The sequence below is a fragment of the Ipomoea nil genome, unplaced genomic scaffold, assembly GCF_001879475.1.
Source record: "Ipomoea nil cultivar Tokyo-kokei standard unplaced genomic scaffold, Asagao_1.1 scaffold2144, whole genome shotgun sequence".
Lineage (NCBI taxonomy): Eukaryota > Viridiplantae > Streptophyta > Magnoliopsida > Solanales > Convolvulaceae > Ipomoea > Ipomoea nil.
In genome coordinates this window covers 4,995,296-5,020,384 of record NW_017618572.1, presented here as the reverse complement: position 1 = coordinate 5,020,384, position 25,089 = coordinate 4,995,296, and the positions used below count along the sequence as shown (strand labels likewise).

The 25,089-nt window shown below is 34.2% G+C and overlaps 1 protein-coding gene and 1 long non-coding RNA gene across 2 annotated transcripts; one reads left to right on the top strand and one right to left on the bottom strand.

Annotated features, from left to right (window-relative positions):
* Nucleotides 1–1,186: 1,186 nt before the first annotated feature.
* LOC109148540 (agamous-like MADS-box protein AGL12) lies at nucleotides 1,187–9,432 on the top strand. Its single transcript, XM_019296277.1, has 7 exons — nucleotides 1,187–1,557; nucleotides 2,444–2,534; nucleotides 7,033–7,094; nucleotides 7,233–7,332; nucleotides 8,110–8,151; nucleotides 8,934–8,975; nucleotides 9,110–9,432. Exons 1-7 carry the CDS (start codon nucleotides 1,376–1,378, stop codon nucleotides 9,200–9,202), a joined length of 612 nt encoding a protein of 203 aa, XP_019151822.1. The 5' UTR covers nucleotides 1,187–1,375; the 3' UTR covers nucleotides 9,203–9,432.
* LOC109148541 lies at nucleotides 6,895–23,923 on the bottom strand. Its single transcript, XR_002048825.1, has 3 exons — nucleotides 23,680–23,923; nucleotides 20,336–20,338; nucleotides 6,895–6,905 (listed from the first exon to the last, which is right to left on the bottom strand). It is a non-coding gene; the product is annotated as an uncharacterized LOC109148541 (long non-coding RNA).
* Between the last annotated feature and the right edge of the window lie 1,166 nt (nucleotides 23,924–25,089).

Here is a 25,089-nt window from a genome sequence, read left to right as displayed (position 1 = left end):
AGTTAGAGGATCGATTTTATAAAGTTGCTAACATTTATTTGACAATTATAATGAATATATTATATTATCTTGTATTCATATACTCTGAGTTACATATTTAAATAAACAAATTTGACATTCAATTACCTATGTATGAACTTCTCATATATATGTAATCTTTCAAATACTTATTTAATTATAAACATTGAGCATTAACTCATTCTATAAATAAGGAAAATACTATAACCTTATTTAATTATAAACATTGAGCATTAACTCATTCTATAAATAAGGAAAATACTACATGTACTCTGACTCTCTACTCTCAACTTTGGCAAATTATGTTGTGCATCCGTATGCACCATGCATGGTGCATATGGATGCAAAAACGACGTCGTTTTATTAAAAACGCGTGTCTCCCCTTTAAAAAAAAAAAATTCAGGTTCGATTCCCAGCAACAACATATGAACTAAAATTCCAGAATCGATGAACTATAATTCCAAAATCGATGAACTATTTCCATAATCTATGAACTAAAATTCCAGAATCTAATCTATGAACTAAAAATTCCAGAATCTATGAAATAAAATTTCAAAATCGATGAACTACAATTCCAGAATTGATGAACTATAATTCCAGAATTAATGAACTAAAATTCCATAATCTATGAAATAAAATTCCAGAATGAATGAACAACATAATGCTGTTGCTGGGAATCGAACTTGAATTTTTTTTTTAAGGGGAGACGCCCGTTTTTAATAAAACGACGTCGTTTTTGCATCCGTATGCACCATGCATGGTGCATACGGATGCACAGCATAACTATCCCTCAACTTTTACTCTCACACTTAAAATATTGATTTAGACATTTTTATAAGGACCCACATGAAAAAAAATTACCTATCAGAGTCCACCACATCAGAGAGTAAATTTGAGAGAGTAAGATTTGGGAGGACAATAGTAGAACCCTATAAATAAATGACGAAGGCACCAGGTGTCCTTGATGGATTCGCAACCAAAAATGGCTGGGGCATGGAGCACGACAAAATGGGGAGAACTGAGCAGCACAAATATTCCTACTGATCTGTAAAGCTATTCACCCCGGCCCCCTAATTAACTCTGCTCTTTCACCCTTTCTTTAATATGTGGAATCATTTAGTGGCCTGCTCATCTCACTCTCACATTATATATATATATATAAGCCAAGATCCAAACCACAGAAGAACAAGTGTAATTAACCAAGTTTGTACTAAGCACACCCAAGAGAGTTGGGGCAACAACCTCGAAGCTAGTCCATACTAGTGGGAGGTTGTCTGCGACTAGGTAGCTAGCTACTTCCATCATCGGATTTCTCGAAACAGATAGATAGATCAAATATATATAGCTATATATTCGAATGGCTCGCGGAAAGATTCAGATGAAGAGGATCGAGAACCCGGTGCACCGGCAGGTGACGTTCTGCAAGCGCCGCGCAGGGCTTCTGAAGAAGGCCAAGGAGCTCTCCGTGCTTTGCGACGCTGAAATTGGACTTTTCATTTTCTCCGCCCACGGAAAGCTCTATGAACTCGCCACTCAAGGGTACTCTCATCTCATCTTTTTCTTTTGCTTTATTTTTCTATTTCGATCCTGTTGGGTCGAGACCGATAAGGGTCAAGTCTAGCAGGAGATTATTGGACGGAGGTCGGTAAAAGACCAAGTCCAACAGCCTAACTTTAAGAAATGTGTGACTGTATAAAGAAATAAAATTAGGCCTTACGGGCTAGTGCAAGGAGAACAGCCTAACTTTAAAAAATGTGTGACTGTATAAAGAAATATAAAATTAGGTCTTACTGGCTAGTGCAAGGAGGGAGATTGTTGTGCGAAGATCCAACACCCTTACTCTAGAAAATATGTGGTCACAACTAGTTATAACTTTAGTCATAAGGGCATCCTCAATAGTTGGGGATTTTACCCCAGTTTTTTGTGGGCTCTAACATCCACCTCATCATCCGTTATCTCACGCAAAAGAAAATAAATTTTAGATGAAGCATCCGTACGCTAAAGCTGGTTTTCTCCTGCAAAATCTCCCTGCTTGCAGGAGTTAAAAATCATTAAAATCTTTCCTTCCCATTTGTTTAAAATCTCCAACTTAAACTTTTACTGTACCAAAATCCACTTAAAACATACAAATGGAGATGCCGTAATGATAAATCTTTTGATCTATCAGATTCCCTACTAAGAACAATTTTTTTATAACGTTATCTTAGTCTTATATTATTCGTAAGCATCAGTCTTTTAGGATTCAAATTCACACATACACTACCCTACCCTAGGCTTTGATCATATACTTAAATATATTTATAACTTATATTTCATATTTAATTATATTGTAATCATCTCCAAGCAGAAATTTTCACGTGTATTTTTAACTTATAATTTTCGTTCTATTCTTTTTTTTGTTTTTTTAAATCTCCATGGAATAAAGAACCATGCAAGGGCTGATTGAGAAGTACCTGAAGTGCACTAGGGGAGCTGATGATCAGGTGGCAGATGAAGCCAACGATAATCAACTTCTGGTATTTTTATTCCTTTAAGCACTCTTTCTCTCTCTTTTTGCCATATGTTACGTTTTTAGAAACTTTAATTTTCATATTTTTTTTACAATTAGATACCTAGGAAAAAGATAAAATACCTATATAGAGGCGTTTAGTTCAGTAAATGTTAGATTACTTTAGTGAATATTAGATGAATAAAATGCTAGATTACATGGGATGTGTACAAATGTTTAGTTAATGTTGAGAGTACGTGATATTAATATATGTTAGGTTGAATGTTATCCTTCATACCACATAATCATTTTACTTTAATACCATAAATAATAACAACAATAAGAGTCACCTTGTGCGTGGATCCGTGAGACGGGTCGAATCTAGAATAATAATCGTTTGTTACTTTTGATAACAATTAAAATTATAGAACTTATTACAAAAAAGGGAAAATGACACTTTTTCCCCCTTAGTTATATACTTATAGCACATTTTCCCCCTGAATTATTCATGTAAGCACATTACCCCCCTCAATTATTTTAAAAGTGGCGGTTTTCCCCCCTAATATATTTTATTGACATTTCTACCCTTAAACATTTTATTTATTTTACTTCTCCAACAAATTATTGTGTATATGTAGCGATTACCACGGTTCGGTTCGAACTGAACCAGACACTATAGCAATCGAATTAAAAGTTTTCAGTTATGATTCAGATCTAGAACCCAATATTTGGATTTCAATTTATTAAATTTAAGAATAAAAAAAAAAACTGGATCATGAACCGACGGTTCCGGATCCCGTTCGCGATTTTGAACCGTCTTTATTTTAAAATTTTATTTTTTATTTTAAAATAGTTTAAATTCAACAATAAATGTATTTTATTTTTTCAGTTTGGAACATGAACCGCCCATTCCAGTTCGTGATTTTAATAAACTCTAAATATCGCGTTTTGATTATAAATTGTAATTGGAATATTTTGGTTTGGTTACTATAGTATCTGGTTTGAACCAAATTATAGTAATAATTTATTGGAGAATAAAAATAAATGAAATATTTATTTTAAGGGTAAATATGTCCATTTAACATTTCAGGGGGAAAAAGAGCCACTTAAATAATTGAGGGGAAAAAAGTGCTATAAGTATATAACATAGGGGGAAAAAGTGCCATTTTCCCTACAAAAAATTTAATGCTAATTTGAAATAAATAAACCGTTACTTATAATATATATTGTAATATTTATATATGAAATTGTGATAGTATTTTAGGTAAAATGGTTGTTACTAATGATAAATATTGTAATATAAACTGAAATTGTGATACTTACACACCTAGTTGTATACAACTCAACCCATTGGACAAATATATATATAAGACAGTTATATATGAGAGGGTTAATGTGATAATAAGTCATCATGTAAAAAGTAATGACTTATTTAAGGGTTGTTAAAAAATAAGGGAAAAATAGGCAGGTTAATTTTATAAAAATTGTAAACTCGAAAGTTTGAAATAATTATAAAATTAACGTTATATTATTTTTTATTAAAACTTTCAACCATTGATGAACCATAAATGACAATTGAGATCAACCCTCACTTTTTACGGAAGGAGGTTGTTCTCATTTGAACTCATAATTAAATATAATAAGCTAACATAAAATATATATTTCCTAATATAATAGTTATAATTGAAATGACAAAATAGTAAATATGCTTGAGAATTTTAGAAAACCTAAAACTTGGGAGGGAATCACATTCCCTTCAAAATTTAATGTTAATAATTTATTAATTTATTACATTCCTTAGGAATGTTGTATTCCTTGAGGAGAGTAAGATAATAGGGACTATATATGAGAATTTGATATTCTAAAAATTAAAATATTACATTCCCTTAATTATGTTATATAATGTATATCTTGAATCAAATACCGCCTAAATACAATTGAGATTTTATATTTCTTTAATGATCTTATTGGGGTCATATTCGCATATGCATCTCACATAGAATATGAAAATAGAATTTGTTCTGCATTCTCAGAATCAGATGCTGCGTCCAAAATTATTTACTACTGCGTGATAAACAGATCAACTTACAGTAAACTATTCTTCTTCAGTAATAATATATTATGTATATATGAAAAGATTTATAATATGGGTTAGAGTATTGTGTCCTTTACAAAGTTATATCTTCTATTTATCATAGATACATAAGAAAATAATATAAAGGATTCTCAAAAAAAAAAGCACTATATGTATCATTTTGAAATTTGAGGGGCAACATTTACACCACTAATAATTCAGGGGTGACATTGATAATTGGCATATTATGAAGAGATATAAATTATAATTTTTTCTAATATAAAAAACAGAAAACAGAAAACAATTTCCGTTAGTAAACGAGTCCATAATTTTACAAAACACATAATACACTCAGGGACGGATCGAAAGGGGACCGTTGCCCCACGTGTGTATGTGGGTAGTAATGTAGTATATGCTTTAGTAAACATAAATAATATATTATTATACATAAAAGTTATCAAAAGTTGTGATGGTTTAATTGGTGAATTTTTAGTATTTTTGGTCTCACGACTATAGTAGCACTGTCAAGATTAATTCGCGACTTTCAAACCTTGCAATCACAGTACGATTATTGTTTTTGTTGCAAAAATGGTCCTTCCGGCCAATTTTTCGTCAAAATCTCACCAGAAAAAAAATTCCTCATTTCAAGCAGGGATAAAATAGAGAATTTACATTGACCTTGCAATCTCGGATCTCTGTTGACCTCTTATTCTGACCAATGTGCGAAAAAGTCAAACAAAAAAAAAAACACCTATTGTCGTCCGAATAAGAGGTTTTTTTTTTTTTTTTTTTTTTTTTTTTTACAATTGGATTCGTCTCTGGCAATTGTTTTTTTTTTTGTTTGATTTTTCGCACTTCGGTTAGAATAAGAGGTCAACGGCGGTCCGAGATTGCAAGGTCAATGTAAATGTCTATTTTATCCCTATTTGAAATGCGAAATTTTTTCTCCGGGGAGATTTTGACAAAAAAATTTGCCAGAATGACCATTTTTGCAACTAAAACAATAGTCGTGGACTGAGATTGCAAAGTTTGAAAGTCGCGAATCAATCCTGGAAGTGTCACTATAATTGTGGGACCAAAAGTGCAAAAAAGTTTTTAATTGGTAGTTAAAATGTATAGGGATTGTCAAACCTTGCTACCTACACAATTTGTTGTAACCCATAATAAACCTAAAATATATACTCCCTCCGTCCCATTTCATGTGTCTGGTTCGGTTAACGAAGTTTAACTGAAGTTATTTTTAATCCAATTTTCATAATATTAAGTTTAATATTAATTTTCAAAAAAAAAAAGTTTAATATTAGTATACAAAATTTATATATTTAGAAACTACACTAAAAGTACTATTAAACACACACACAAAAAAAAAAATTAAATTTAAAAATAAGTAAAAAATACTAAAGAAAATAAACAAAGAAAAAAGAGTTAGTTTGATCAATAAATAGTAAGTAGAACAAATAAAATGAACAAGAGGGAGTATTTGTCTTTTCTTAATACACATTAAATATATATTTATATTTTAATTTTATCTTTTTCTAACACACTTCGAATATATAATTATATTTTAATTTTATCTTCTCATTAAAAGTAAAATTGTGATTTCCGAAATTTATTCATAATTCTAATTGTATACGGAGTATTAAATATGAAATTTATAATGTGTTACGTGTGATAAAAATTATTTAAAGGAAAAATTGTAATTTATGCCCCTCCATAATATGTTAATTATCAATGTCATTTCTGAATTATTGATGGCGTAAATGTTGCCGCTCAATTTTCAAAACGGTACATATAGTGCCACTCCTGTACCGTACGGCCGTACGGGAGGGGCAATATATGTACCATTTTGAAAAATGAGGGGCAACATTTACATTACGGGAGGGCACTATATGTACTGTTTTGAAAATTGAGGGACAACATCACACCATTAATAAATCAGGGTGACATTGATAATTGGCATATTATAGTGGGGCATAAATTACAATTTTCCCTTATTTAAAATTAGTAATTAATTGATACAAAATATGTTTTGTAATTCAATTATTAATTAATTGATACAAAATATGTTTTGTAATTCAATTATGAAAAATATTTTTTTAAAAAAATTTACATTTTTATGAACTATCTAGTCAATGTAATTAAAAAGTTTCAAATAAGCGTCATCGTATTTAAATTATTCTATAAATACTTAGAGTTGATCTAATTAAAATAAAAAGAATTTATAAATATTATATCAATAGAGATAATATATAATTTTTTTTCTATAATTTTATATTTTATAATAAATATTTTAATTGTATTTCTTGCTCTCACTAAACAAAATTCCTGACTCCGCCCCTAAATACACTCATTACACTATAATATATGATATATGATATTGCAAAAATTTTCATTATGTACGTAAGGAAATATTATTGAGCATTTTAATTAATTTTTTTAAAAAATAATTTAGGACCCGAAAGAGGAGATTGGTATGCTGAAGAACGAGATTGAAGTACTCCAGAGGGGCCTAAGGTACCCTTCATTAATTAGTAAAATATATAGTTAAGGTATTATCCAAATATTATTTTTCGAAATATAAAATTAAAAGTTTATTTTATTATTTATAAAGGTAAAAACTATTTAATGGTAGAAAGAACCGTGGTTATTCAGGTTCATGTATGGGGGAGGAGCTGGAACTATGACTGTAGATGAACTGCATGCACTTGAGAAATATCTTGAAGTTTGGATGTATCAAATACGTTCCGCAAAGGTATATTAAATTACTCCAAATTTTACAGTATCCTTTGAGACTACTACTCTTTGAATCAAATTTATTTGATATTATATCTTACGAATCGTTATCTATGAGATGGGTCGAGTTAAGATAAAAATGTAATACTTGTACTGAAATTGTAATACTTTTAAATTAAAATGTAAAAGTATTACATTTTTTCTTATAAGTACCAACACTTCATTCTTAATTAGTATTACATTTTCATCTTGATCCGATCATCTCCAGTTGTTATATCATGGATCTGGGTTCACCTTACAAGGTGAACCTTGTTCCTAAATTTGTATTTTTAGTATTGAAATTGTGAACATCTAGAATATAAATTATGTTTTTAAGTTTTGAGAATATTTTAATACAATACAGGGTCATCAGAAATTGTGAATTTTTAAAAGGTAAATTGTTAATATTAAGTATGTATATTGTGTATCTTTGGACTCAGGTCCACTGAATAACTTGCCGACCATCTCATTGACAAGAATTCATGAGATAGTCTCACACAAGTTTTTACTTATAAGATATCGTCTATCAATATATATTTTCATTGTATTTGATATATACAATAAAGCATACCATGTATGATTGTATTTGGAATAAAATATATCCATATTAATCAACATCTTAATTTTTTTTTTTAAATTATTACCTTCTAAATCACCAAATTAATAAAATTTATGTAATTAGTATCATAATATATATAGTTTTAATATTCAACTAATATTCTGATTAATTTTATATTTGGTGGATATTACTGTGCAGATGGATATCATGTTTCAAGAGATCCAACTGTTGAAAAATAAGGTATATATGAATTAAATTCAGAAAATGCTCTTTTTATAAAAAGTTTTGCACCATTTGATGTGACTTGTGATATATATTGGTAATATTTTGTTATTATCTATAAATTAACCAATCATATCATATGGTATAAATTTAAGGTTAAAGTGTCAAATAAACCCCTAAAGTTTACTTGAAAAGTTAATTAGCCCCTAAACTTTTAAAAAGTTCAATTACACCATTTAACATCTTATATTGAGGCAATAAAATTCAAAAACTAATAAATGACCAATATTACAGGTCATTAGGGTTCCGACATCAATTTTATTAATCTCCGGCAACAATCCGACGCCCGACAACAGTCCATCTCTGATAGATAGCGACCGGCGCCGGCCACCGGAGATGGATAAAATTGATGTCGGAGCCCTAATGACCTGTAATAGCATGTCATTTATCAGATTTTGGACTTTATTACATCAATATAGCATGTTAAAGGGTGTAATTGCACATTTTTAAAAATTTAAGGGGCTAATTCACTTTTCAGGTAAAGGTTAGGGTTTATTTGATCATTTTCTCTAAATTTAATGCAATTGTATTATCCATTGAATTTCATCTCTCCTTTATATGAATACACTGAGTATTATATATTGGTTGTTATCCAAAGAAAATTGCATAATAAATCATCTTTTATGATTCCACACTCAATAGACTGATTTGACACACTTTATTTATAATGTATTTTCAATAGAGAATTTTTTTTTTTTGAATAGAGAATTAATTATATTGATTTGTATTTGGTACTGAAGGAAGGGATACTGACTGCAGCAAATAAACACTTAAAGGAAAAGGTAACACACTATACTATAATCAAAGCAAATTAAATTAATTAATTGCTAATTAAAATATTGAATTTCTTAATTAATTAATTAAATTTAAATTCCCCTTGATGACCTTAATTATATGATTTTGTTGAGTTTTGCAGATAGATGAACAGTGCAGGACTGCTAACATAGCACCAATGCTGACTAACATCCAATGCCCACTAACTATTCAGAATAAGATTTATCAATTCTGAGCAGGCAGCTGTGATATATAGTTAATGTTATAAAATATAATGCATCTTAGTGGAGACAATAATAAGTGTATTCAATGATTAATAATTCAGTACTGATAAATATGTTTGAGTTGATGTGTGTGGGGCTTCTTCAATTCCTACCTAGTTTGTATACTTCTGCAGGACTATTACAATGTAATGGCATTATTGTATTATGCATAATATTATGTTTTAATTATTTTATGCATCAATAAGTATGATTTCATATGTATTGGCTAATGTAGACATTATTAATTACAATCAAATCTTATATGTGCAAGTAAAATATTATTATTCTCACTTTTTTTTCATGTACAAATAAAAATCAACTAGAACTTTTAAATTCATGAGAAAAAGAACAAAAAGTCATGTTTAGAAAATACTTTCAGTGGTCTGAAACCCCAAATTATGAGTGATTTAAAAGAAAACTGAGTGAATTTCGAGTGAATCCGCCAAATATGAATTTGGAACTTTTCATCTACATTCTCATCCACTAGGGTGCGGATCCAATTGAATCCAATATGTCAATGGCGGATTGTATTGGATACGGTCATAAGGATCAAATAACATATCATAAGTTTCACGTATAAGGAGCATGGAGGAATGCTAATAGATTCTCATGCGTATTTGGTTGTTCTTCCTCCGTTAAATGTAAAAATAAATAAATTATATAGGAATTCCCTTTCCAAAAAAAAAATTAAAAAAAAAATCATACAGGAATTCAAGCATTTAAAGATCAAAATAACAACTTTTTAAGTGATTATGCATATGGTAGACATTGTCCTTATTTATGGAATAGGTTCAAATTCAAATCTCATTATATTGTAAACCATTATTATAATTCCTTATTCGGGATGAGTTAATATATTATGTGACTGATATAGTTAACTATTTTGAAATTTAATTGTAGATATATTGGACTCGATCAAGAAACTTAAAGTCCAGAACAAGGATGCCAAGTTGCCAACCCCAGGGTTGGCCTAAGCTAAGAGGGCTGGGTCAACACAAGAAGAAAGGGTTATGTTGGCATATGAGGTTGGAGAATTGGAGTTGGGTAATAATCGTTACAACTTACAATTAATTGTTAGAGTCGTTACAAGTACTCATTTCGCTTGGGAAATATTTACGTCGTGAGGAGTGTTACTAAAGAAGCCATTAATTTTTTTCGTGTATAAATAGGCTGGTCATTTCCTTGCAAGAGAACTAACCTTTTGTTTATTCACACATTGACTATTGTACTCTCAATGCAATCCTACTTAATATAGTACAATTTTTTTTTTTTTTATCTCACTCTCTTTGCATTAAGGCATTTTCCCTTTATAATAATATATTATTTTGGAATCAATTTCCTCCATCACCAATAAAACTAGATATGAGTTGGTATATGAACAACTTATTATGGTGAAGCGGCAATGATGATGTCAATGTTACGTCAACAAAGTTATTAGTAACAGCTCTTAAGTGTGCCTAATTTAATTTGTAGCTAATTTGAACATTTGCAACAACTAGAAAATAATGCATGTGTGTTTGAGTTCAAATGATTAATAAAAATAAAGAGTAAGGATAGGAAAATTGGGACAATATTTTTTTTTTAGTTGTTTGGGAAGCATATACTCTACTCTTCTTCAAAACACAATGACGTTTCACTAATATGATACAAATACTAGTAAAATTTAACATTTTTACACTAATTGTATACCAAGCCAACTAGGTTATGTGATTTGGTAGATGTATCAAATTTATATTCACCCATACAAAAAAATAAAAAAAAATAAAAAAAATCACAAAGTACACAAATTCAAGTTGTATGTGTACTAGACAAAATAACCGTAGAGCAAAAGTCACAGAAGACGTAATGGTCCAAACCAAGTTCAGAACCGGGTAAACGGACTCAGGTGGCCTAGGAATTGCCTATGAAAAAAAATTCAATCACCGGAAAAACTTCTCGCGCGGTGGGAAAGTGGTAACGGATGGCGCGCTGGCCAAAACAGCATCAGAATCTCTAGACACGATACCATGTACAAAAGTGAAGAAAAGGCTAGGTTTCTGAATGATTCACTTAAAAGATGTTAGGAATAAAGTGTAATGGTTTTGATATGCCAAATATGTATTTGTAGATCCCCAATTTTATTTGTTAGGTCTAGTAGAGTCTTAGACCATGATCGGGAATTTATTTAAATTTGAAAAGAGAAAAACAGAGGAAGATGGATGAAAATAGAAGAAGAAGATATAAAGCCTAAAATCAAGAATTTGTCTGGAGAAAATGACAAATTGAACAAGAAGATGAATGATACAATATTCACGTCAATGCTACTACTCAAAGAAGATATCCAGAAGAATTTTCGTGAAGAAAATTAATATTTGAAGATTGCATGAATTTGACTTGGAGATCAAGCATCTATTGAAAGAAAGGAATACATCAAATATGATTGGAGATTTAATCAATATTTGTACGGACGAAGTGGATGATACTTGATATATTATACGAAATGGCTCAGGTTCAAAACTCACCATCAACAAATTTTACAAGGTAAAATTTGAGAAGCCAAATTAAATTAATCTGATGGAGTTGGGCGCCAATTACAAGTTTTGGGAGCTAGTTCGAAGAATTGAAATTGGGAGCCAATTGAGGTTTTAGTATGGAAACTTGGGTGGCAATTGAGATGCAATTGCACTTGGGAGCCAATTCAAAGGAATTCGGGGCCGATTTCATAGCAATTGAAATTGGGAGCTAGTTCGAAGCCGATTTCATAGCAAAATTGGGAGCTAGTTCGAAGAATTGAAATTGGGAGCCAATTGAGGTTTTAGTATGGAAACTTGGGTGGCAATTGAGATGCAATTGCACTTGGGAGCCAATTCAAAGGAATTCGGGGCCGATTTCATAGCAATTGAAATTGGGAGCTAGTTCGAAGCAATTGAAATTGGGAGCAAGTTTCACATGGGAATCAATTCAAGATGGGAGCCAATGTAGAATTGAAATTGGGAGCCAATTGAGGTTGTAGTATGGGATGCAATTTCAAAGTTGGGGACCGATTCAAAGAAGACATGGAGATCAAATTGAATTGAGATGAAATTCAATACCAGGAGAAGTCTGGGATTGAGGTTGTAGTATGGGATGCAATTTCAAAGTTGGGGACCGATTCAAAGAAGACATGGAGATCAAATTGAATTGAGATGAAATTCAATACCAGGAGAAGTCTGGGAGCCAATTTCAAAGTCAAAGTCAACAATTCAAATTGGGAAGCAATTGAAAGCACCAGGAGTAGATTAAGAACCAATTACAAGTCAAAGTCAATTGGGAGCCAATTACAAAGGAGAAATTCAAATTGGGTTCCAATTACAAGACAATTGAAATTGGGTGTCAATTACAAAGGAGAAATTCAAATTGGGTGGAAGTTCAAAGCCAATTTGAAGTCTGAGAACACCCAGACGTGAGAATGAAGAAGATGAAGATGAACTTACAGTGAAAATATTCTCACAAGGAATAATACTAGTTTAACTAGTATGGGATTAAATTAATGAATATTTTTAAATCCCAAAGATACAAAGACCACTTCAGAGCTGATCAGAGAAGCCATTCTACACCAAAACAGAGACCCAGATATTCCCACTCAACGTTAAACCAGAGGAATATCATATGAAGTTTGGGAGCTCATTTACATGGAGATGAAGATCCATCAAACGGCTAGCTTATCTTTTCTGACATCTTTGCAGAAGATAAGATAAGATCTCTGACAAAAAGATACAAGATTTCAAAAATGAGAGCGTCTCTTTCCAACGGACAGATTCTCATTACCAGCTATAAAATGATGAAGATATGAAGACTTGAAGAGATGTAGAGAAGTGAACGAAAGTGAGAAGAGCATAGAGCAGTTGAGAAAATCACGAACAAGAGAGCAGAAAATTCGAACCCATCAAGGGGAACGAATAGAGCAATTAAGCTTGAAAGAGCATAGAGCAAAAATCTCATTTGGTACAGAGCATACCAAAAATCTTCAAGTGAGAAGTGAGAAAATAAAAAGAACTCAGAGAGCTTCAAGAGAAAAATATTCTGAGAGTTCTTAAACAGAGCAAAGCAGAGCAAAAATATCAAGTGCTTTACTTGATACATTCAAAGAGAGAAAACACTCAGAGCTATCAAGAGAAATCATTCCAGAGTGTTTATCTTCATCAAAGAGACCTACGCATCATTGAAGATCATCTACAGAGTCTCAGAAGTTGGAAGCAAGACAACACTTGTTTTGGAGCAAAACAAGAGAAGGGAGGAAAGTAGCACGGAGATGTGAAATCCTGGATTGTCACACGGAGCTGTGACATACGAAGAAGCAGTGTTGGAGGCACTGGGCGTGATTAGTGCGGGCTTTGTGATCAAATCACTAGATCACGGGATACGTTTCTACCGGAGTGTGGAAGACGGGGGATAGTAACGCGGAGTCGTGAAATCCTGGGATAGTTGCGCGGCGACGTGAAACCCGAAGCAGCAGTGTGGTGTCACTGGGCGTGATTAGTGCGGGCTTTGTGATCAAAGCACTAGATCACGGAAATTCATTGTATCTTGGAACCAAGGAGTGGTAGATATAGTGAATTGCTCTTGGAGATAAGAGCAAGTGGAGTAGGAGGATTACACCACCTCGCGAACCACTATAATTGTCTTGTGTTCTTTACTGCTTTCTTTACTTACTGCTCTTTACATATTCGCTCTACACGAGATATACTGCTCACACAATCTCACACACACTTTATGTTTATTTATTTCAGCTGTGCACCATACTCTAACAATCTAGTTAAGAGTTTTGGTTTATCTCTGGCTTAGCAATTGTTGTGTTGTGCGAAAAAGTTTGAAAGTCTATTCACCCCCCCCCCCCCCCCCTCTAGACTTTCACCTTACCTCTTTTGGGACCAACAAAAGAGAATACGCAGCCCTATATATACATGTTAGAATACCTCTAAGAAGGAAACAAAATAAATTATTTCCTTATGACTACCTACTCAAATCCGTATAAATCTCTATGCAACCTAATATATACATTCCATAACAATATTATTATTATTATTATTATTATTATTATTATTATTATTATTATTATTATTATTATTATTATTATTATTATTATTATTGTTATTGTTATTGTTATTATTATTATTATTACAATTGAAAAACGATAAACAACCTAAGAGGGGTGTGAATTAGGCTATTGCAAATTCTGTGCTAAAGAGCCCGATTAATATGCAAGAGAAAGTATATAATGTATATATATTGGGAGAAGAGAAAGTATATTTGTATGAAGCTAATGTTCAGAATATGAAAGATAGCATATCACTATATAGAGTTTGATAGGATAAATAACACAATTATATTAAATTAAATAGCAACGAGAGAGAAAGAAGGAACCGATATTTATAGTGGTTTGGCAACTGCCTAATCCACTGCCTAAGCACTCTTTCTAGGATTTAGCAATCCACTAGGGTTCTGTTTGGCAGAGCTTATTTAGGAGCTTATATCTTATTTTAAGCTACTAATAAGCTATAAGCTCTGTCTGGTTATGTTCCTAAACTAAGCTCCTAGCTTAAAATAAGAGCTTATTTTGGAACGTTACCTTAGGTAGCGTTTCAAAATAAGTTCTTAGCTTCCTAACTTTTTCTTTTTCATCTTTATCCTTATTATTTTAAAGAAATAACATAATTTACCCTTCCCAATTAAAATCCTATTTTCTTCTCTTTTATCCGCAACTTTCACTGCAAATATTATTATTATTCCGGCCCTCCTTGTCCTTGGTGGCACCGCAACTAATCCCAACGAACAAGTAACATTTTCCATGTTGTGGTGCAAGGTTATTATGTCCTTAATGGCCATTATGGTGTGCCAATTGTAACAGTTGTAACGGTTAACCGTTACAACTGTTACAAAGTCTATATTGATGGTTGAGACACTCTGCCCAAATCACTGCAACAAACAACTAAGACATTCTACATCAACTTCGAGGCAAATCAATAGCAAACAACTATGGCTGGAGGTTAGTCCCTATTATTACATATGCAATGTATGTATAACAGTATATGTGCCTATATTTGTTTACATTTGGTATGTTAATCTCTACCTAGTTGTTCAAATTGCTTATATTTTGAAAATAATATATTCTTAAAAATATAATAAATCTTGTATATATGCAATTTGAATATTCGAATATATTGATTTCATATGAATTTTTGTTTTATATATGAATCGAAAATCCAATGTGCCGTATGCTGTAAATATATATGGATACATATTGTTCTATATACATATATATATATTTAAGGTGTGCATATATAACTGTGTGTGTGTGTGTGTGTATATATATATATATATATATATATATATATATATATATATATATATATATATATATATATATATATATATATATATATATATATATATATATATATATATTATCTTACTATATAAAAAGGTCACACCCCTTGGGAAAATAAATTTGGTAAATAATTCCCGCTCAAATAAAACGACTCCGTTTTGTAATAAGTAGTGTAAAAACGATTTTGGCCTCTCATTTATAGCTATTTTTTGGGAATTATCACTTTAGTGGTTTAATGTAATCTTTAATATTTGAATAGAAATGAACAGACGTTGGCTTTTTGATTTTCAACCCTTGGTTATCCTATTGATTAGGATTTATTGTTTAATTAATTTGTTCACACAGTTTAGAATTGTGTCACTTTGTTATCCAAAAAAAATAGCATTAAATCACATATCTCTTCAATGTCTCCAAACACAGCTATAAAAATACATTCTCACCTTACAGTTTCAAAAACAACGCAACAGTGTTTCAGATTGCAAATATAATCTTCGACCTCCATGGCACCTCTCTTTGCTACGGCAACTGATTTATTTCCTATGAAAACAAGCACTGCTATCAAGGTAAGTGTGTGTAAGTATGATATATATATACATGATAGGAAGGGCAGTGAAAGCATAAAGTGTAAGGAGTGTGTTTTTCATGGCAAAAGAAGCAGGAGTGTGTTATTATTCTCTCTATTATGTTGATGCAGGAACTAAGTATGTTTTCAGTTATAAGGCCATTCTACAAAGTACAAAGCAGCAGTAGTAAACTACGCGAGTTTTTTGGTTCCAAAATTTATTGTGTAGTGTATTAATAATGTTAGGTTATTGAGCATGAAACAGATTATGATTTATGTAAATTGTAAATTTCCTTTTTGTTTTGAGAAGTAATTTGTAGAATTCCTTTTGTTTCTTCACTTAGAGATACCATCCTATATAGTAAAATCAGTCTTATGTAGTCTTATTACAAATCAATGTATATTTTTTAATAAATATTTAGTTCGTACAAATAGTACTATCACTCAATACTAAATGCAGAACAATTTAATTTCTATTTAATGCCTTTGTAAATATTCAATATTAACATGATCTAATTAAGTTATATTAGGGATGATGAGTTTGGTAGTATTGCCCTTATTTAATTTCAAATTTTATTAATTTTATTTATTGTTTATCTTTTTATTTAGAAATTTTTGTAGGAAAATGAAGATGTGGTATGACAGTGATTTTCATTCACACAGAAAAAAGTCTTAAGAAGTTTGTTGTTAAAGTTGAGAAAGTGAAGGATTTGTGAACTTTTAGCTAGGTTTGGTTTTTAAACATTTATCAGTTTTGGTGTGCTTTTAGATATATATATATATATATATATATATATATATATATATATATATATGTAACTGCCTCTTTGGCACGTTCTCTTTGGAGGGATATTCCTCCTTCTTTTCTTGAGCCTGGAATGGCTAATGCAATATAAGTTTGTTGGCTTTCAAAAAAATATTTTGAACCAACCTGCTGTTGTGGCTTCTTCGATTCCGATTTCTGTTCTCTGGCCACTCGTCGACGACCGTGTAACGGTTTCAAATGGTCGTCGGTGCGCTATTTTTACCGATGACCGGGGTAGAAGACAGGCGGTGGCGGCGAAGCTAGTCTATAGCGACGTCGTTGCTTCCCTTTCTTCTTCAGGCAACGACCGGCGAAGCAGGGTTCTCGGCGGTGGCGTTATTACTGCTTTTTTCGGCGAACAGAAAGGTTGGCAGATCGTGGGCGGCGAAGCTGTCTCCGTCGCGCTTCCTCTACTTGTCGGCCGCGGTCTGTTGGTGCGGCTGTGGAAGACGGCGGTGCTGTGTATCGGTGACGGTGGCGAGCGGTGGTGACGGATTTGCTGGAGCGGTGGTGTGTCCCGTCCGATCTCTCTCTATCGATCTATTTTGTTTTTTTTTTTTTGTTTAGTTTTTTTTTTTTAGGCTGCGGGTATGGAGATTAGAAGCTAGGTTAAGTTATTTAATTGTTTAAATTAAGTTTTGGGCTGATGGGGTATCAATTTGGTTTGAGCCTATTTATATAAATCATTAATTATTAATTGTTTTAATACATAAATTGTTCAAATTGTTTGGGCCTGAAATTTGAATTTTATTATAGTATGCTCATGTGTTAAATTGCTATAATGTTTGTGCAATTTATTTGTTTAATATGAGTTTGTGTTTTGTAATATGCATGTTATGTCCAATTAGCATAATTTTAGTTTGTTTTAATTATGCGATTTATTTTATGCCTAAGAAATGCATGTTTTAGGAATTTATGAAACTCCTTAGTACTTGGACTTTGGTAGTGCCTTTTAGAAGTTTGTTGAATTCCTTAGTATATTGGACTTTAGCATATTGCGGTTATAGTAGTACATAAGGTTTAGTACGACTACGGTAGTGCCTGAAGGTTAGCACATTAAGTTCAAAAGTTCACATATCCTTAAAAGCCCTTTTTCTAAACCGTGAACGTCAAAGTTTTGAGTAAACCCTTCAAAACAGTTATGCTATAATATGAGAATGCATGAACCGGGGAAAGTTTCTTGGGAAGAAAATTAGAATAGCCAATATGCTACTAGTTCCCTTGGAATCCTACTCTGTCTAAGGAGTTGGTATTTAACCGAGTTTCATCTCGACCAACTTTCCTGGGAGTATACTTGGTAATTGCTTATCATGTTAAGTGCATAGTTTGTTTTGTTAAATCTATGCCGATGTGATAATACAAATTTAGTTAATTAAGGAGTAGCCACAGGCCCACAGCATCCTTAATTTAATTAAAATTGTATATCAAGCTTTTTCAAATCACATAAAGTTTAGGCATAAATTGTGATTTTATTTTTTGAAAACCAACCAATGAATGATTGTATTAATGAATCAAAGCTGCAATGCAGCCAGAGGGGGATATAATCCCAATACACAGCTTGATCCTGAATAAAAGCTAACGAAGCTAACGTATGCGCACGCGCATTAATCTGCCTAGAAATATGATTTAACAAGACATAACTAAAAGATGAAATTAAATTCCTACATTGGTCTACTATTACTCCAACATAGGACATTATGATAGTTGATTTCTGTCGTATAGCATTCCTGAGCTGTAAACAGTCTGTTTGAAGGGATACTGTTGTTATATTCTTTTCCAATAGCCAGGATAGAGCTTCCTTACATGCCAAAGTCTCTGCCATAAACGGCGACAAGCAATTCGGTAGTCTTCCATTTTTTGCCGCTAAGAAAGATCCTTCTGGAGACAGCAACACAATACCGTATGCAGCCTCCCCCGTGTCTTCTCGGTATCCCGCATCCACATAGCATCGTGGGATAGTGCCGCCGTTGTTGTCCGCTGTAGCTGCCGTGGGAGCTGACAAGCCGCGGCGCGCTACTTGCTGGTAGGAGTGTAGTGCCGCCGTGGCCTGCCTCCAAGCCGCCGTAGGGTGCAGCAATGTGCCGTCCCATACGGCTGAATTTCTGCACCTCCATATGCAATAAAGCAATGCTACTACGGCCGCACTTTGATCCTCTGTGAACATTGTAAGCACAATCGTTAGCCACTCGGGAATGAGCTGACAACAATATTTGTTATTGGCAATCCTGAAATATTCCAAACATGTTTAGAGTAATCACAATTGATGAATGTATGCATAACATTCTCATGTGCCAGCCCACACATTTGGCATGTGGGATCCACTTCCACCCTCTTTATAATCAAGTTGTTAGTTGTTGGAAGAACATCACAAATTGCTCTCCATAAAAAAGTCTTCCATTTTGGGGGTATCTTCATTCCCCACATTTTAGTCCATTTCTCAAAATCCCCAGGTGAGTGATCATAAACACCCATAATGTTTCTGTAGGCATTCTTAACCGTATATACCCCGTTGGGGTCATCGGGCCAATATCATGAGTCCTCATATCCTGGACTGACAGGTATCCTCAGTATCCTACTCACATCCTCCTCATCAAATAAATCTGCTAAAATATGTGGGTCCCAGGTAGCAGTTTGTTCATCTATTAAACCTACCACTTTAGTATGCCTGAGCTCTACAAGCATATCAGTCTGTACCAGAGGGCTAGGATTATCAGGTAACCATGGTGTCCCCAGATTAGTGTCGTTTTACCAGCCCCTATCCTCCTGCGCACCCGTGCCACCACCATATCATGAGCTGCCATAATACTTCTCCATGAGTGGCTTGGGCATCCTCCTATCTTGGCATCAATAAAAGTGGTATTCAGATAGTACCTTGCCTTATAGACTTTTGCAACAAGTGTGTCTAGACTTGTGAGTAAGCGCCATGCCTGCTTTCCCAACATTGCTAAATTAAAATTCTTGAGATCTTTAAATCCCATTCCTCCATATTTCTTTGGGATACTCAGCTTATCCCAAGCTTTCCAGTGTATTCCCCTATCCATACCAGTGCCTCACCAATACTTGTTCATTGTTCTCTGAATTGATAAACACACCGTGTCTGGAATCAAGAAGACACTCATTGAAAAGGTAGGCATAGATTGTGTCACGCTTTTCAATAGAATTTCCTTCCCTGCTTGTGTCAGAAACTTCTTGTTCCATGAGCTAATTCTCTGTTTTATCTTATCCTCAATATATGAGAACACTGCCCTTTTATTTCTCCCCACAAAAGATGGTAATCCCAGATATATCCCAAAGTTGGGTGCCTGGTCTACCTGTAAGCAATTTCCCACCACTTCCATGTCCTCCACACTGGTATTTCTGCTAAAACGGACACTGGACTTGTGATAGTTTACCTTCTGTCCTGATAGCTCCTCATATCGTCCTAGACACTGTTTAATTACTTCTGTCTCTCTATCATCTGCCTTTAAAAAATAATAGGCTATCATTTGCAAAAAATAGATGTGATATATGTGGGGTTCCCCTAGCAACTCTGCAACCATGTATTAAGCCAGCCATTTGCGCTCTTTGTAATAACATAGATAACCCTTCAGCACATATGAGAAATAAATATGGAGATAAAGGATCTCCCTGTCGTAGTCCCCTAATTGGCGTTACACCCCTACTATTAACACCATTAATCAGGATGTTATATTGGACAGTAGTAACACACTGCATCAACAAATTAATCCACTGGTCATCAAAACCCATTACCTCCAACATCCTTCTCAGAAATTGTCATTCCATCCTATCATATGCTTTGGCCATATCCAACTTCAATGCCACCCACCCCTTCCTACCACACTGCTTTCTATTTAAATAATGCCCCACCTCTGCAGCTATTAAAATATTATCAGTAATAAGTCTCCCAGGAATAAAAGCACTCTGGGCCTCTGAGATGAGGTTCCCCATAAGTGGTTTCATCCTATTGGCTATTACCTTTGCCATGATTTTGTACAGAACATTACTCAGTGCTATTGGTCTCATATCAGCTACCGTTTCAGGCACATTTTTCTTCGGAATTAAAACCACATTAGTATCATTTAATCCCTCAGGAAGTGAGCCCGAGTTTAAGCAATTCACAATAAATTCAGACACATCTCCCCATACAATATCCCAATATTCCTGGTAGAACCCAGGGTTCATACCATCGGGTCCTGGTGCTTTATCAGGAAACATTGCAAATAAAGCACTCCTGACCTCCTCTATTTCAAACTGGCGAAGGAGCATAGTGTTCTGCTCACTAGTCACACGGGGGGTAAAATTATCAAGCATGGGATCCTCACATTCAGTGTTTGATGATGTAAAAATAGCAGCATAATACTCCAAAACAACTTTCCTCATATTTTCCCCATCCACCCATGCACCCACATCATTTTTTAATCTAGGAATATAATTTTTCCTTCTACGAGCAGAAGCGTACCTATGATAGAATTTAGTATTGCAATCCGCACCACGCAGCCAGTGCTGTTTTGCCCGTTGTCTCCAAAAAATATCCTCCTGCATCTCCAATTGTCCCAGTCTTTCCTCAAGATCGCGAAATTCGGCCAATGCAGCCGAATCCCGTCTGTGACGCAGCTCATCCTGTTCTTTTCTCAATTGCTTTATACGGTCACCAAATTTATGCCAATGCTCCCCACCCCACCGCATTAGCCTTCCTCCACAATGCTGCTGACAAATCAATAGCCCCTTATCCCTACTATCCTGCCAGGCAGTCTCCACTACCCCCCGACAACCATCATCATGAACCCATACCATCTCAAAGAGAAATCGTTTCGGTCCCCCATATCTGTGGCCCCGTATAATATCAGTGTTTAGGAAGAGAGCAGAGTGATCAGATTTTCGGGTTAGAATATTTTCAACCCACGCCTCACTATGCAAAGTAGTCCATCGTGTAGAAACCAACACCTTATCCAGCCTTTCCTCCAACCACCTATCAGTCCCTTTCCCCTTCTCCCATGTAAACTGGTGACCTCGCATTGGCAATTGGACAAGTCAACAATTGTGTACAGTATCTCCAAAGCCTCTCAGTAGACTATCCGGTTGGGGATTCCCCCTCTCTTCTCGTGCTGGTATAACAAATCATTAAAGTCTCCCAAAGCCACTCAAGGTAGTGTAGACTTGTCCTTTAAACCACTCAACAATTGCCATGCCTCCCTGCGTCTATGCCTCTGTGGGAACCCATAGAAACATGTTATACGCCATACTTTCTCCCTTATAGTTACCTCCACATCCACATAATTTTTTGAATAACTCAACAGCCTACCAGTATTATTCTTTTTCCATAATAATGCTAAGTCACCCCCTCTCCTATCTGGATCCACATAAAACAGACCCTCAAAACCAATCTTAATACGTAATTTTTCTGCATGATTCCGATCTACTTTAGTTTCCATTAAGTAGACGAAATCGGGCTTCTTACGGGACACCATGTCCACCACTTCACGAACTGTCTGTGGATTGCCCAAGCCACGACAGTTCCAGCTTATTGTACTCATTAAGATGGGCGGGCCTGACCACCAGGACCCGCCGTAAATCCGTTTTTTGAGAACTCAGACATCACCAAATCCCCTGCATCCATCCTTATACTGCCACCATCCACCCCATCCCCCCTCCTTCTCTTAGAGGCCGCCCACATGCAATTTTGATTAATTATATGTAATATAATGAAATTTAGCCCACATGCAATTTTGTTATATTTGTATCGTTAATCAAGATAAAAATACCAAACTATGATCATAATTTATCCCACAGGCAATTATGTATCAGCATATAGTCTTTGGTAGTTTTATCGTTGAGAATAGAAATTCAACCTTGTTCCCATCCCATTTCTATTCTAAAATTTTCTAAGGTCCATTTTGCGTAAAAATTTAGCCCACATGCAATTTTTATGGCATTCGGATCTTTGACATGCATCATTTACATTGGTAATGTATGCGATTCAGTTCTTTCTATGCCTCAAAATTCTAATCCAAACCTTTTACCTTTACAGCATCTCAATCCGTTTCTCATACAGATTTGAACATAGAAGTTCCCGAACTTAGGGGTTACAACTACAAAATTTGGAAAGAAAGGGTTCTTCTCAATTTAGGGTGGAAGGACTTGGACTTTGCTATCCATAATGAAGAACCACCGATCCCCACTAAAGACAGTACCCAAGATGACATTGCACTATATGAGCGATGGAATAAGTCCAATCGACTCAGTACAATGTACATCAATGCAAAAATATCTGATGGGATTCAGGGTTCCGTTAGTGAAAAGCATAAGGATGTCCAAGCATTGCTCAAGGCTATTGATGACCAGTTCGTCACTTCAAAAAAGGCTTTAGCAAGCACCCTCATCATGAGATTCCCCTCTCTCCGTCTCACTTTTGTCAAAGGTGTGCGTAAGCACATCATGGAATTGCGGGACATTATGGCTCAACTTAAGACTCTTGGGGTAGATATGTCGGATGGCTATGTTGTGTACTATGCTTTGTACACCCTACCATCACCGTATAGACCTTTTAAAATTTCTTATAACACACATAAGGAAAAATGGTCCATAAATGATTTAATGACCATGTGTGTTCAAGAAGAAGGAAGGTTGGTGATGGAAATGGGAGAAAGTGCTATGTTGGCTACGACACACGAGAAGTCTAAATCTGGAAAATCTTAAGGCTCCACTTCTAAGGCTAAAGGGAAAGGAAAACTTTCACCTCAAGCTGACATAAAGAAGGTGCATAAGTGTTTCTTCTGTAAAAAGAAGGGGCACATGAAGAAAGATTGCATCAAGTATGAAAAGTGGATCGAGAAGAAAGGTATTCTATCCTCATTCGTTTGTTATGAATCCAATATGTCTGAAGTTAACACTAATACTTGGTGGATTGATTTTGGTTCAACAATCCACATTGCAAACTCTTTACAGGGAATGCAGGATCTAAGGAAGCCGGTGGGAAGTGAACGAACCATCTTATCAGGAAAGAAGATGGGGTCACAAGTGGAAGCCATTGGAACATGTAAGCTTATTTTAAGTAGTGGCTTTGTTTTGATTTTAAATAAGACATTTTATGTACCAAGTTTCTCCCAAAATTTGATTTCTATCTCTAGACTTGTGCTGTTGGGTTTCTCTTTTGATTTCCAAGACAAGTGTTTGAATATTTTTGATAAATCAACTTGTGTTGGATATGGTACATTGTCTGATGGTCGTTATCATTTAAATTTACAAACAATGCCACTTATAGCTCAATGCATATTCACTCCGGTTCCAAAAGATCGAGTGTTGGTGAGAACTCCTCCGTGTTATGGCATCGAAGATTAGGTCATATCTCCCTTGAACGTATAAAGAGATTAGTAAATGATGGGGTACTTAGTACTCTTGATTATACTGATTTCGAGACTTGTATAGACTGCATTAAGGGAAAGCAGACGAACAAGTCTAAGAAAGGTGCCAAAAGGAGTTCAAGCATATTGGAAATCATACATACTGACATTTGCTGTCCAGATATGGATATGCCAGGTCAAAAGTATTTCATTACCTTCATTGATGACTACTCGCGATTTACCTATGTGTATTTGATTTACAATAAAAATGAAGCATTGGATGCCTTCAAGTCTTTTAAGGCTGAAGTTGAGAACCAATGTGGGAAACAAATACAGATTGTAAGATCCGACAGAGGTGGTGAATACTATGATAGGTACACTGAAAGTGGAAAAGCACCTGGTCCGTTTGCTAAGTTTCTTCAAGAACATGGGATTGTTGCCCAATACACCATGCTTGGTTCTCTAGACCAAAATGGTGTTGCTGCAAGAAGAAACCGCACGCTTATTGACATGGTGCAAAGTATGCTTTGAGGTGGATGTACCCATTTGAACGGTACATGAAAGTATTAAAAGGTTATGTTAGGAACCGATATAGGCCGGAATCATCTATAGTTGAAAGTTATGTTGCTGAGGAGGTTACTGAGTTTTGTACTGAATATTTGGCAAGGGTAGAGACTATTGGTGTTTCAAAGAATCGACATGATGGAAGAATTGTCGGGAAGGGTACTCGAGGAGTCAAAGTGAATACTATGCCTCGTGAAGATGTTGAGCAGGCACACTTGTACATCTTGCATAATACAAGTGAA